General features: G+C 44.8%; 1 protein-coding gene across 1 annotated transcript in view; it reads right to left on the bottom strand.

Moving 5' to 3' along the window:
• The window catches only part of LOC100546408 (glycerol-3-phosphate dehydrogenase, mitochondrial), an 11765-nt gene extending 611 nt beyond the window's left edge, over positions 1-11154 (bottom strand). The window contains exons 1-9 of the mRNA XM_019617414.2: positions 10901-11154; positions 10215-10359; positions 5290-5483; positions 2781-2915; positions 2375-2550; positions 1755-1886; positions 1162-1320; positions 204-316; positions 3-118 (exon numbers count right to left, since the gene is read on the bottom strand). Coding sequence (XP_019472959.1) covers positions 3-118; positions 204-316; positions 1162-1320; positions 1755-1886; positions 2375-2550; positions 2781-2915; positions 5290-5483; positions 10215-10359; positions 10901-11045 — 1315 coding nt within the window. The 5' untranslated portion in view covers positions 11046-11154. The remainder of the gene's footprint in view (positions 1-2; positions 119-203; positions 317-1161; positions 1321-1754; positions 1887-2374; positions 2551-2780; positions 2916-5289; positions 5484-10214; positions 10360-10900) is intronic.
• Positions 11155-11165: the final 11 nt, after the last annotated feature.

The raw sequence follows: 11165 nt of genomic DNA, 5'->3' as shown, positions 1-11165 counted from the left end.
GCAATTAAAAAAAAAAAAAAAAGCAGAAGGAAACTTTACCTCCAAGACACGCTGCACATCCAGTATAGTAATAAACCCCTTCTTGTCCTTGTCAAACATGTGGAATCGCTTCTTGTACCTGCAAGATAAGGATTATCAGTGGAGAAGAATGACACTCGACGTTGTTAACTCCCAGCAACCCAGGAATCTCTTATTTCACTTACCTTTCAATATCTGAAGGCACTAGAGTGATTTCAGAGCTGTCTGTTAATTGGTCAGATTTTACTTTGTAGCCCATTTCATAATACAGAAATTTTCTTGCAGCTTCAAGTTCTTCCTACAACCAAAAAGAAAAGCCTTCTTGTATCTGAGGAAGAACAAGTTCTTCCTTACACAATTTATTTGCTCCTCCCACTTCACAAGAATTTACCTAAGGTCCAAAAACTGAGCAGGCAGTAGCTGAAAAGTATTAAAAAGTTCAACTTTGGCACCTTTCAATCTTGAAAAGGGGTATCAAGCCTAGTAAAGACTTCTAATCGCCTGCTTGTACATGCTTTTAGGATTACACTGTATGCACGAGCACTGGGCCATAAGGGCAGAGGAAGCAAATGCGGACCTTCAAAATAATTCAGAAAATAAAAGAAGTTAACAAACTCTGTATCTTCACTTTTCAAAACTGCCACAGCTCGCCCAGTGAGGCTGTGGATGTTCCCTCCCTGAAGGGCTCAAGGCCAGGCTGGATGGGGCTGTGAGCAGCCTGGTCTATAGGGAGGTGTCCCTGCCTGTAGCAGGGGGCTGGAACGAGATGATCTCAAAGGTCCTTCCAACCCAAACCATTCTATGATTCTCTGAAAAAAGAGTGATACAGACTGCAAAATCCTTCTCTTCTGAGACAGTCCTGTAAGAAGCGACGCTGAACTAAATGCTCACTAGAAGTAGGACTGTAATGCCAAGTCTGCCTCATTTTTAAAGTTAAGGAATGCTTTCACTCTTCCCTCCACTTGGCCAATACCAATTCATTTCACAGCTATTTTGATGAAGACTTCAAAACAAAATACACCAAATGTCCATTCTCTCAGGAAGCAAGCATCACTGAAGTTTTCCATTCAATTAATTTCATCTGTTAACATGGAAACTACTTAAGAAAAACAAAAGAATTCCAGATGAAAAGGCCCTTTGTACCTTTTTTTTCTGCTCGTTCCAGTTAAGTTCCTTCCCCATTATGTCTACGATCCTTGGCAGAGCTTCCTCAGCAGCCTGCACGTTCAGGAAGGCCAAGCGAGTCCGCCGGGAAACGATATCCACAGCAGTGCGGGCATACTCCTTCACACCATAGATGACCTAGAGGAACGAGACAGGGAAAAAACGTAGGTGAGTCCATACTGGGTGTATTTCATGTTACATTATGTGTTTGTAGCTGGGTATTAGAAAAAAATTCTTCTCTGAAAGAGTGTTCAGCTGCTGGAATGGGCTGCCCGGGGAGGCAGTTCAAGAAACGTCTGGATGTTGTACAAAGGGACCTGGTTTACTGGGAAATACTGGTGGTAGGTGGGCAGTTGGACTGGATGACCTTGGAAGTCTTTTCACCTCGGTGATCCAATGGTTCTACATAAAAACATTAAGCACGATCAGGTGAAGTGGAAAAATGAAAAGAAAAACATCTGAATCTCAAAGGAAAGGGCTTGTGAAGGTATTTTTCAGAGCGAGATGGACCTGCTCCAGAATCTGCTTAATTCCCAAGCAGCACACAAGTGTGATGTAGTTTTTCCACATACCTCAGCTTCGATATAAGGAAATTCAGACACAAGACGTTTTCCAACAATAGGCCATCTCTTTCCTGTAACTTGGGCTATTTTGGCCACCTCGAAAGCCTTGTCACCATATGTAGAAGCCAGATGTTGCGCCACCTATGGAGTTGAAAACAAGTTCAGCACGCTTTTGAAAGCACATCAAATATATGCATTTTTTATTGTCAGTTCTCTCATCACTAATAACAAAGATGCTGAAGAGGGTATCGGGTTCTGATGGTGTGAGAGGAAACTGCTAGCCCTGTGAATGAGTTAGACCTATGTTTATGAGGTTGGTGGCCCAGCCTGTGACAGGGGGGTTGGAGGTTCACGATCCCTGAGGTCCCTCCTAACTCTGGCCATTCTGTGATTCTGCAATGCTGCTATGTACGTATCCAAATAAATGACTGTGGTGCTTCAACTCTTCTACTTCAGATGTGATCAGAGAGTAGCACAGGTTTGTCATGCCCAAGGAAAGGAACATTCTAGCATCTCATAACATTTTAAAGCAGAAAACAGTGAAGACATTAGGAAAATATCGTCTTTAGGAGAAGAACAAAACCCTCCAACACGGAAATATCAGCACATGAACAGTAACAACGGCTCACCTCGCTTTCAAGTCCATAGTCCTGGACCAACCTAATGTAGAGCGTGGGGCTCCAGTCCTCAGCCCCCTGGAGCAGCAGCCCAATCGTCTTACTGGAACCCGCAGGCAGATTGTGTGCCTGAATAGCAGCATCAATGGTATCCTGAGCCATGGCACGGTACGTTGTCCACTTCCCACCTGTAAGCACACGTTTACTTCTTTATTTGGGGAAAGCAAGGGAAACATGAAGTTGGTCACGCCATGTATTTTGTCATATCACTCTTACTAAAGTTGTTCTAACAAGCCAGTCACACTGCTACAGGCAGACCACTACCTAACGGGAGGAATGCAAAGTGTCACCCTGCAAGAAGAAAGACGTTTGCACAAAATGCACTGGGGAAGCCCAGCAAAAACAACAGCTCCCCTACCTGCTATGGTGACAAGGCCACTGTCACTAACAGCAACAACGTGGTTCCGGCATATTGACTGCGTGTCTTTGGAGTTGGGGTCGGTGACCAGAGGACGAATGCCACTCCAGGCTGCCAACACGTCTCCTCTTCTCACTGTCCAGAAGAAAAAGTCAACCAAAATCAGTCAGGAACTTTGTATTTGTATTCATTTCCTATCCATCTTATGGTCTCTGTGGCATTACCTCCAAGCAGTGTGAAAAACGGCACTGCCCTTCTCTGTATCAATACTGTTGTCTGACCCAAAACAAAGCCAAAGACAGACAGACAGTATCTGTCACACTGGTTAAGAATTCGACAGAAGAGAGAGATTCTGGAACTGATCCACCATGAGACTCAGCTATCAGAGTCACCGATCAGCTCAGAAAACCCTCAGTCCAAAACAGAAATCCCACCATAAACGGCACCCAGTGCAGCACCAAGTCTTATCCTCCTTGCTTCTGTGGGCAGGGCAGTCCTTACACGGCACTTCAGAAACCAAAATAAAGTCTGCTCCTACAACATTTGCTTTTAGGACCTGAAAGCTTTTAGTATAGTGTGGAATTCTCAAGAGGAGAATCTGGAAAAAATAACTATCTTTATTCACAGCCTGCCAGAAGCCTGATGGCACTCCTGCACCTGCTAGGCTACAGCACATCTCCTAGGCCTGTTGCTCCCCCGAGCCCCCAGCATTTGCACAGCAACCCCAGAGGGCCCAGGTGATCTTTCACAGATCATCCAGAAGCCCACACTGTTCTCAGCCACCTCCTCCTGCCCTACCTTCCCAACCATACCTGTTTCAGAAGCACTTTCCCCACTTCACAAGAAGCCCAACTCAATGGCCATTTACATGCCCCCATGCTACTCCTCTGCTCCCTGGCAGTTACTGCATCCCAGCAGCCAATCCTGGCCTTCCCCTGAATGTGAAAGAAGAAAATCTGAAGGCAACAAGTAGTAAAAAGGAGTCCTTAACAGTTGCAGGAAAAAACCCTAGCCTCTGAAAGGGACTTTCTTCAGGAATATATAAAACATGGAACCAATAATCTCATGAAATTAATTTTGTTGCTCGTTAAATTTACAATAGTAAAAATTGACCAATTTACACTGAAGCCCCGAAACAATTTTTGATGCAGCTTTCAAATAACTGATAACTTAAAAATCGGTAAGAGTGTAAAAACATCCCCAAAGAACACAAAATAGATTTCAGAAATCAATGGTGCTCTGCCAGCATGTTTAACCTGCCAAAATGAAGTGTTAATCACAGAAATAAGATACCATATTACATTTATAAACTAATGAAACTAGAAAAAGCAGCATGCGTGACACTATAATTAAACAGTTGGAACACATCCAAGCCTGTGTAAGTTGATAACCCTGGCACTGTCTCCGGCAGCAAAAAGGCAGGTCTGCAGTGAGTTGATATGGCCAGCACAGTTGTTAATTCAATAACAGGCAATCTATAAACACCGCTAATTGCAATGTGAAAAACAGTATGTACACCTAGGTAGGTTTCATTCAAAGGAATTGAACACTTCATAACGCACTTCTGTGAAAAACCTTGCAAGATTCCTGCCTTATTCAGTCTGAACCCCACCAGCTACCTGCCTGTCCCACCGTGCTGACTTGTATCGGCTTCTGCAGCAGAAAAGTAAGGGTGCACTTCCTCAAGGCTGTTTGTCCCAAAGCTGTACAAGAGAGCCACCAAACTATTCATTTCAGGAATCTGGTAATCTAATATTTCCAACTGCTGGACAGCAGGTTTCCTAAATCCCAGAGATTGCAGTGCTCCTGACAAACAGTGGTTTTCAGATTTCTTTTAGCACTACTACAACAGGAGCACAGATGCTTTCACATAACCATTAAAAAAACAACAAGAAAAAACCCCAACAAAACAGTAAACCTCACTACAAAGTAAGGAAACTCTCACCTTTAACCTAGCACTAAGGCAAACAAGCCAGCACCTTCCAACACAGGTGTTCTCAGCTCAGTTACTGAGGTCAATCATCACCAAGTGATATTGATGAATTCCCCTTTCTGCCCATTAAACTTTCCTCTTCAACCAAGAGCTGAACTATTAGGCATTTACCACACCAATAAATGTAATTAAGAAAGCATCTAGAAAAATGGAAGACAGAGGAAAAGTCAGAAGAAGTCTTCCTGCAATCAAAGCAGAGGAATTCTACAATGCACCCGTATGGACATACAACCAGCCGACCCACTTGAGCCAAACTCTGCATCTGCCACCCAAAAAGGCCAGAATGACTCATCTGACAGCAGCTGCCTGTTAGATGAGAGGTACGTGAAATCTGCGCGTTCAGATATCAGCTGATTTCCATTTAAATAGCCCAAGCAGAGAGATGACGCTTACATCCCACAAGTATTAGAGGGGCAAGAACACAGCTATCAGTCACTGGAGAAACTTGAGACAGACAGCATGCGTTCAGACTGAAATACTGTAATTATCCCTCCCAGCAACAGCTGGCACTCCTACCTTCAACATCAACACTAAGGTAGTTGCGCACTTCACTCAGAATGAAGTTGATATCTTCTTCTGTCGGTATGGGATGGGAGGTGACATCGGTGGGGCTGTCTGTGGTCCCTGCAATCGTCATCTTCTCCCAGGGCAGGAAGAAAATCACTCTGCCGTCGCTGGTGGCTGGGTCGAGCAGACCCATGTTATCAGGGCTGAAAAAGAAGGGATGTGATTCAGAGCAGATCAGGCATCACCAGGATCTGTTCTTGTACGTGTTCAGCTATTACGTCAGCACCTTTGCTCCCGTGCAAAAAGAGCTCACCACCGCCCAACCTTAAAATGCATTTCTCAAAACTTCTGGGGCTAAGGTCTTTAAATGTGATTCCCAGAATGTGACTTCCTACATCAGACAGCAGGACGCATCCTTAGTGAGAGCAACCAGGCACCTCCCTCCTCCAGTCACTGGAATTTCAAATGTAAGGATTTGAAATTTAAAACAGCATTTACTGGAAACCCCTACCGTGGAATGAACAACTAGTTTTAGTATTAAGCAACAGACAATAACTTAGTGTCACAAGGAACAGCTGAGGCTCAAACAGTGCACAGGCTGCAGAGGAAAAAAACAAAAACAGAACTCTAGTTTGTTTGTAATGTGTCTAAGAGGAGAGAGAATTTCAGACCAAACATGAGTAACCCCGTTTATCAGGTAATGGATGTCACTTACTTAGGGAGCAGATAAGACACCCAATGACTTCTGCAACCTGTACTCACAACTAAGGTGGGGCGGGAGGGAGAAGGCAAAGTTAGGAACAAGAAGTAGAAAAAGGAGAGAACAGAAACACTGAAATCATAAGCTTTATGAGTGCATTCAGACAAGAAACTTCCAGGGACCCTACAGCCTGAATGCAGTAAGCACCTGCCATGAGAACAGGAACTGAAGCCCAGACTGCCAAGGCATTCAGACCAGAAATACATTTCAAATGCTTCCAGCAGCATTCCTGAACTAGGAACCACCTTTGGAGGGGAAATGGCAGAAGATACACCTCCATAATGACTAATCAGATGCCAGCACCTTCACTCATTTGTGCCAGTGCTATAGAATGATTCAGGAGAAAGATGATAGCTCTTTGCACATGAAATTTTAACTAATTTATCAAGGTTTTGTGGTAAATAATACTAAAAAATAATAGTAAAAATATCCAGGTGAACAAAAGAAAAAGTTTTCTTAATCACTGACTAAACAGCAGTGCTTCTATTTCAGGAAATGAGGCACCCATAAGTCCTTTGATGTAAGCAGTTGTTATACGGGAGAATATCCCAGTTGCCCCTTTTTCTATTAACTTCTATTGAAAGGAAGGACACTGACTTTGCTATCGGGTACTGGAAGTCCTCGTACAATCATCTGCAGGCAGTTTAGCAGATTTTCTCCAGGTTTTGCACCTATTGCTGGTACTGGAAGGAGGATACAGGAAGGATCAGCAGAGGGGATAACTCAACAGACCAAGGTAACTACTAACACCACGAGCTGAAGGGAGACAAAGACTGGAGGCTGGAGAGAATTACCTATTTAAGAAAGCTACAAGCTGGAACGCTGAATATTTCATTTTTAGGAAGTCCAAACTGATTGCTGAGGGTAAGTTTGCAATATCTGGAAAGGCTAGGAGCAGCTGAAAATTTCATATATAGCATGTATATTAGAACATTTTTTAGATGATATTTATAGACAGCTTAAGCATACAGTTGGAAAAGTACAATTTAATAGGGGAAGTCAACACGGATTTGTGAAAGGTAAATCACGTCAGGCAAATGATTACTTTTTAAAATGAAAAAGCTATTGATTTAGAGACAGGAAACGAGAGATTTAATATACAGTATCAGAATATTCAGATAACTTCAGACATTCTCAAAAGAATAATATATATTTTTAACACGATTTAAGTAAAAAACTGTGAAAGAGAAATGAGTAAAGAATTAAAACTAAGCTTCACCTAACACCTACAGACTGAAGTACGTACGAGAGGGCGACAGCAAGAGATGAGAAAGGATGAAGAAGCCTTCTGTACGTCAATTAATTTAGTGACTTAATGACCACCGGCTGTCCTGGGAAGTTCTTCTCAGCCTCTGTTTATTCTGTCTTATAGAAGTAACTGCAGAGCAACCAAAAAAATTAAAACATCCATCAACAAGCAGCGTGCTGCCAGCTGAACTGGAGCTCTGCTCAAAGTACGTGGACTCACCACACAGATTCTGACGGTGGAACTGCTGTGACCACGCAGCACAGTGCTGTCACCCACTGGCACGTTTCTCTGGTGATCCTTCAAGATCACTAAAACGGGTAAGATTAGGATCTGTAAACTCTAACAGGAGACAGAAATATAGTGGCAAATAGACAGAGCCTAGGAGTCTAATACGGATGGATCAGAAGTGCCTGTTGGCAGAACAAACATCAGGACACCCACCCCTCTGTGAGCTAATGACAGAGCAGCAGCTGACTTCACCGAGCTTGGAGCGTTCTGCTCCTCAACCTGCTTCTGCCTCCGAAACAGCAGCACAGCTACGCTGAACAGCACATACAGCATATCACAAATGAGGAAAGAGCCCTGAACGTTCATTACTGAAGTACAAATAAGATGGGAGAATATGAGCTACGGACTACCACATTAAACGCAACTTCATTTGAAAGACAGATCTGAACTCTTGAGCTCGAAATCAGCAAGTTATTCATTCTGGATGTTGGAGCAGAAACATGGAAGATTCCTAATGGAATCCCATGCGTGCAATTAAATAGAAAACAGGTGACTTCCAAGAAAGCAGAGCTAAAGTTTAATAGAGGGGATATGAGGAAGATGTTCACAGTGAGGCGCTGCACAGGGTGCCCAGAGGGGTGGCAGTGTCCCATCCCTGCAGACACCCACGTCAGGGCTGGGCTCTGAGCACTGCTGGAGCTGTGGCTGTCCCTGTGCACTGCTGGAGTGGGACCAGACGGCCTTTAAGGGTCCCTTCCAGCTCAAGCCATTCTCTAATTCAAATTTAACTGGAACCTGAAACACGGAAAGGGAAATCTAAGAGGACTGTAAATACCTGAAATTCGTTGAGTGGAAGTTAGTATTGCACATGTAGGCTTCCTGCCTGAGATGTGCTAATCAGAACTAAGGTGCCAGAATCCTCTCTTTTTGCAGATATTACGTTTAAACAATAGAGAATGAAAGAGTTATTGCAGCTACTAGAGCAGACATGTATACTAAAAATAGAATTAATGAGAGGAGGAATACTGGGACTATTAATGAAGAACACAAACGAGCAAGAATCCCATGGGAAGTGAACGCATTACATTAACGTTAGTTTTACAAAATCTTAGCTGTGTCTAGATATAAAATTCTCTTTTATAGAATTTTGGCCCAAACTCACACAAATTTTACAAAGGCAAGCAGATGCAATTAAATAAGTCTTATTTGTAAGGAATATCCATCCACTTAGAATCAGGAATAAAGGCTCCATACAACTGAGGTTAAATACCACGAGTATTTCTAGGCAGTTCTTTGGATCAGGCTTCCCCACTGAACGGAAATCGGTTTTATTTCATCAGCTGCACTGTGGAGGCAGCACGTGGGCAGACACTGTTTTACAAGAAAAGCAATGCCCACACGCTGACACACACAGGGGAACAAGGAGGAGAATTTTTCTCCACATTAGCAGTTACAATTATTAGCTATTTACAAAACACGTAATTAGAGCCCTCACGTGTATCAAGCCATCTTCAGCTTGGAATCTTCAAAGCGATTCCAAGCTGAGCAGCTGACTTGGTGGCCCTACACCAAAACCATGCAGTTGTGCCCCTGCTTACCACTGTGTGTGAACAACCTAGGATTGATGACAAAGCTCTTATCCTCTTTGCTGTTGCTTTAAAGCAGCTGTCAAGTCACTTCCTGATTGTCATGGGGGAAGGATGCACAAAAAATAGAGATTGCAAGAGTGATTTTCCACTAGGCCAGAGATGCCTCAATTTTATAGTCTCTGGTCATGTCCTATTGGGACAGCTCAGGCAACAACAACACTCTGCACTGAAGTCTAGATTTATATTCACAGAGGACTGCAACAGTCATATGGAAGGCATTATTGTAAGTGCACTGTATCAACAGAACCGGTATAAGTCTATAAATGTGAATTTCCATTAGGATGCTAATGACTTCAGGAACCAAAGGTAATATTTGAGCTTCAACTGAAACGGCTTACGTGTGGTAGAAGGGGATTTGGTTTGGCAGCAACAAATAAGGAGAGAAGCAGGAACGAGTCTGCAGAGCAAGTGCTTGCAGAGGGCCCCAGGAGCCTGTGGTGAGCTCAGCACAGGTAGAACGGCCCCCTTCACCTGAACCAGCAAGGGTGGGTGGGCACCTGCCCATCAGCACCCACCTCCATTTCATGGTATTCTGAACTACGTGCTACACTGTGTACGTGCTGCACTCCTAACACCAGTGGCGTCCACCCATACTAATAGCAGGGGCAGATGTAATGGCAGATGATTGCCTAGACAGCATGCTATTTTGTAAGACAGAAAGCTTTCTAAGAAGGCAGGAAGCTCTCAGGAAGGCTTTCTACATTTCCTGTTCTCTTAACGGGGTGAAGAAACAGTCAACATGCTGAACTCACCCCTTATAGGAAAGGCATCTTATAGCAGTCCCTGCCTAAAGGCCCTTCTGCTTCAGCAGTTCTGCCCTGCTAAGCCTCACCTACAAGCCATGAGGCTTCACTCTTCTCCACCTAGATAAAGCTGGTGTTTTAACATGCGTAGTACCAGAACCTTCTAAATAAGGAATAATAATTACTAAATCATCAAGCATGCATTGAAAGCTACCATAAAAACCACAACCACGTCCCCACAAGCTTATTTATGACAGCCACCAGCAGAGATTGTTACAAATGGTCTGGGTTTGGAATATCGTTACCTGTAATAACCTGGCATCACGATGTGCACGCCCGCACTGGGCTGACAGATGTTGGGTACTTCCTGATCATCCATTTTGCGCACCGAGTCTGTGAAAGGTCCTGTAGCATTGATAACACATTTGGCTTTGACATCAAATTCCTGCCCTGTGAAAGAAAACAGCATCAATCACGGGCCCCATTTGTTTCCCTGCTCGCTGACACTCGGCGTTATTAATCTGTGAACCTAACCTACTGTAACGCCATTCTGCTCGTCTGAAGGGAGGGCTGGGGCTGTTCTCAAAAATTAACCAAGTTTGCATTTGAAGCCAGACTTCAGAGGAAGCACTTTGCAGAAAGTTCTGCGCTGCCTGTGAAGGCAGGGCAGGAGGTAGGGAGGAGCGGGCCGAGCTGCACCTCTCAAAGAGCGGGAATCGGCAGGTGGGTGGCATTATTACCGTATGGCACACGGCATTTTACAGCAGTGCCTCCGCTTGACCCCAAGGAGGGCTTGGAGGTACGGCTCAGCCTACCTGCCAAAACACCGCCATCCGAGTGAGAAGTCTGACGCAGGTTAAAGATGACTGGCACTAATGCCGCACCACTGCGCTCCGGGAAAACGGCTCCTGCGTCGGCTGATCCATATTTACCATTAGCGCTTCCCGCTCCCACCTCCACCCCCCAGCACAGCCCCGGGCCAGGCACACACCTGTGAGCACGTCCCTGCAGCGTGCCCCGCACACGCGCTGCTTGCCGCTGCCCGGCTCCGTCCTCTTCAGCAGGCGCAGCACTTCAGTGTAATTGGCGGTGGCAGCGCCGTACCTGGCAGCGGTGAGGGCGATGGCGAGGTTCATCCGCGCGTCGTTGTGCTGTCCTGCAGCGGGAAGGGACCGGGAAGGATGTGAGTCACCTCCAGCCACGGCCGCGTGGTATGGAAGCGTGTCAGAACCGATCTGTCACGGCTGTCCCTGTCA

This window comes from Meleagris gallopavo, chromosome 7 (assembly GCF_000146605.3).
Source record: "Meleagris gallopavo isolate NT-WF06-2002-E0010 breed Aviagen turkey brand Nicholas breeding stock chromosome 7, Turkey_5.1, whole genome shotgun sequence".
NCBI classification, from domain to species: Eukaryota; Metazoa; Chordata; class Aves; order Galliformes; family Phasianidae; genus Meleagris; species Meleagris gallopavo.
Note: the sequence above shows the minus strand (reverse complement) of the source record. Positions and strands in the feature narration are given on the sequence as shown.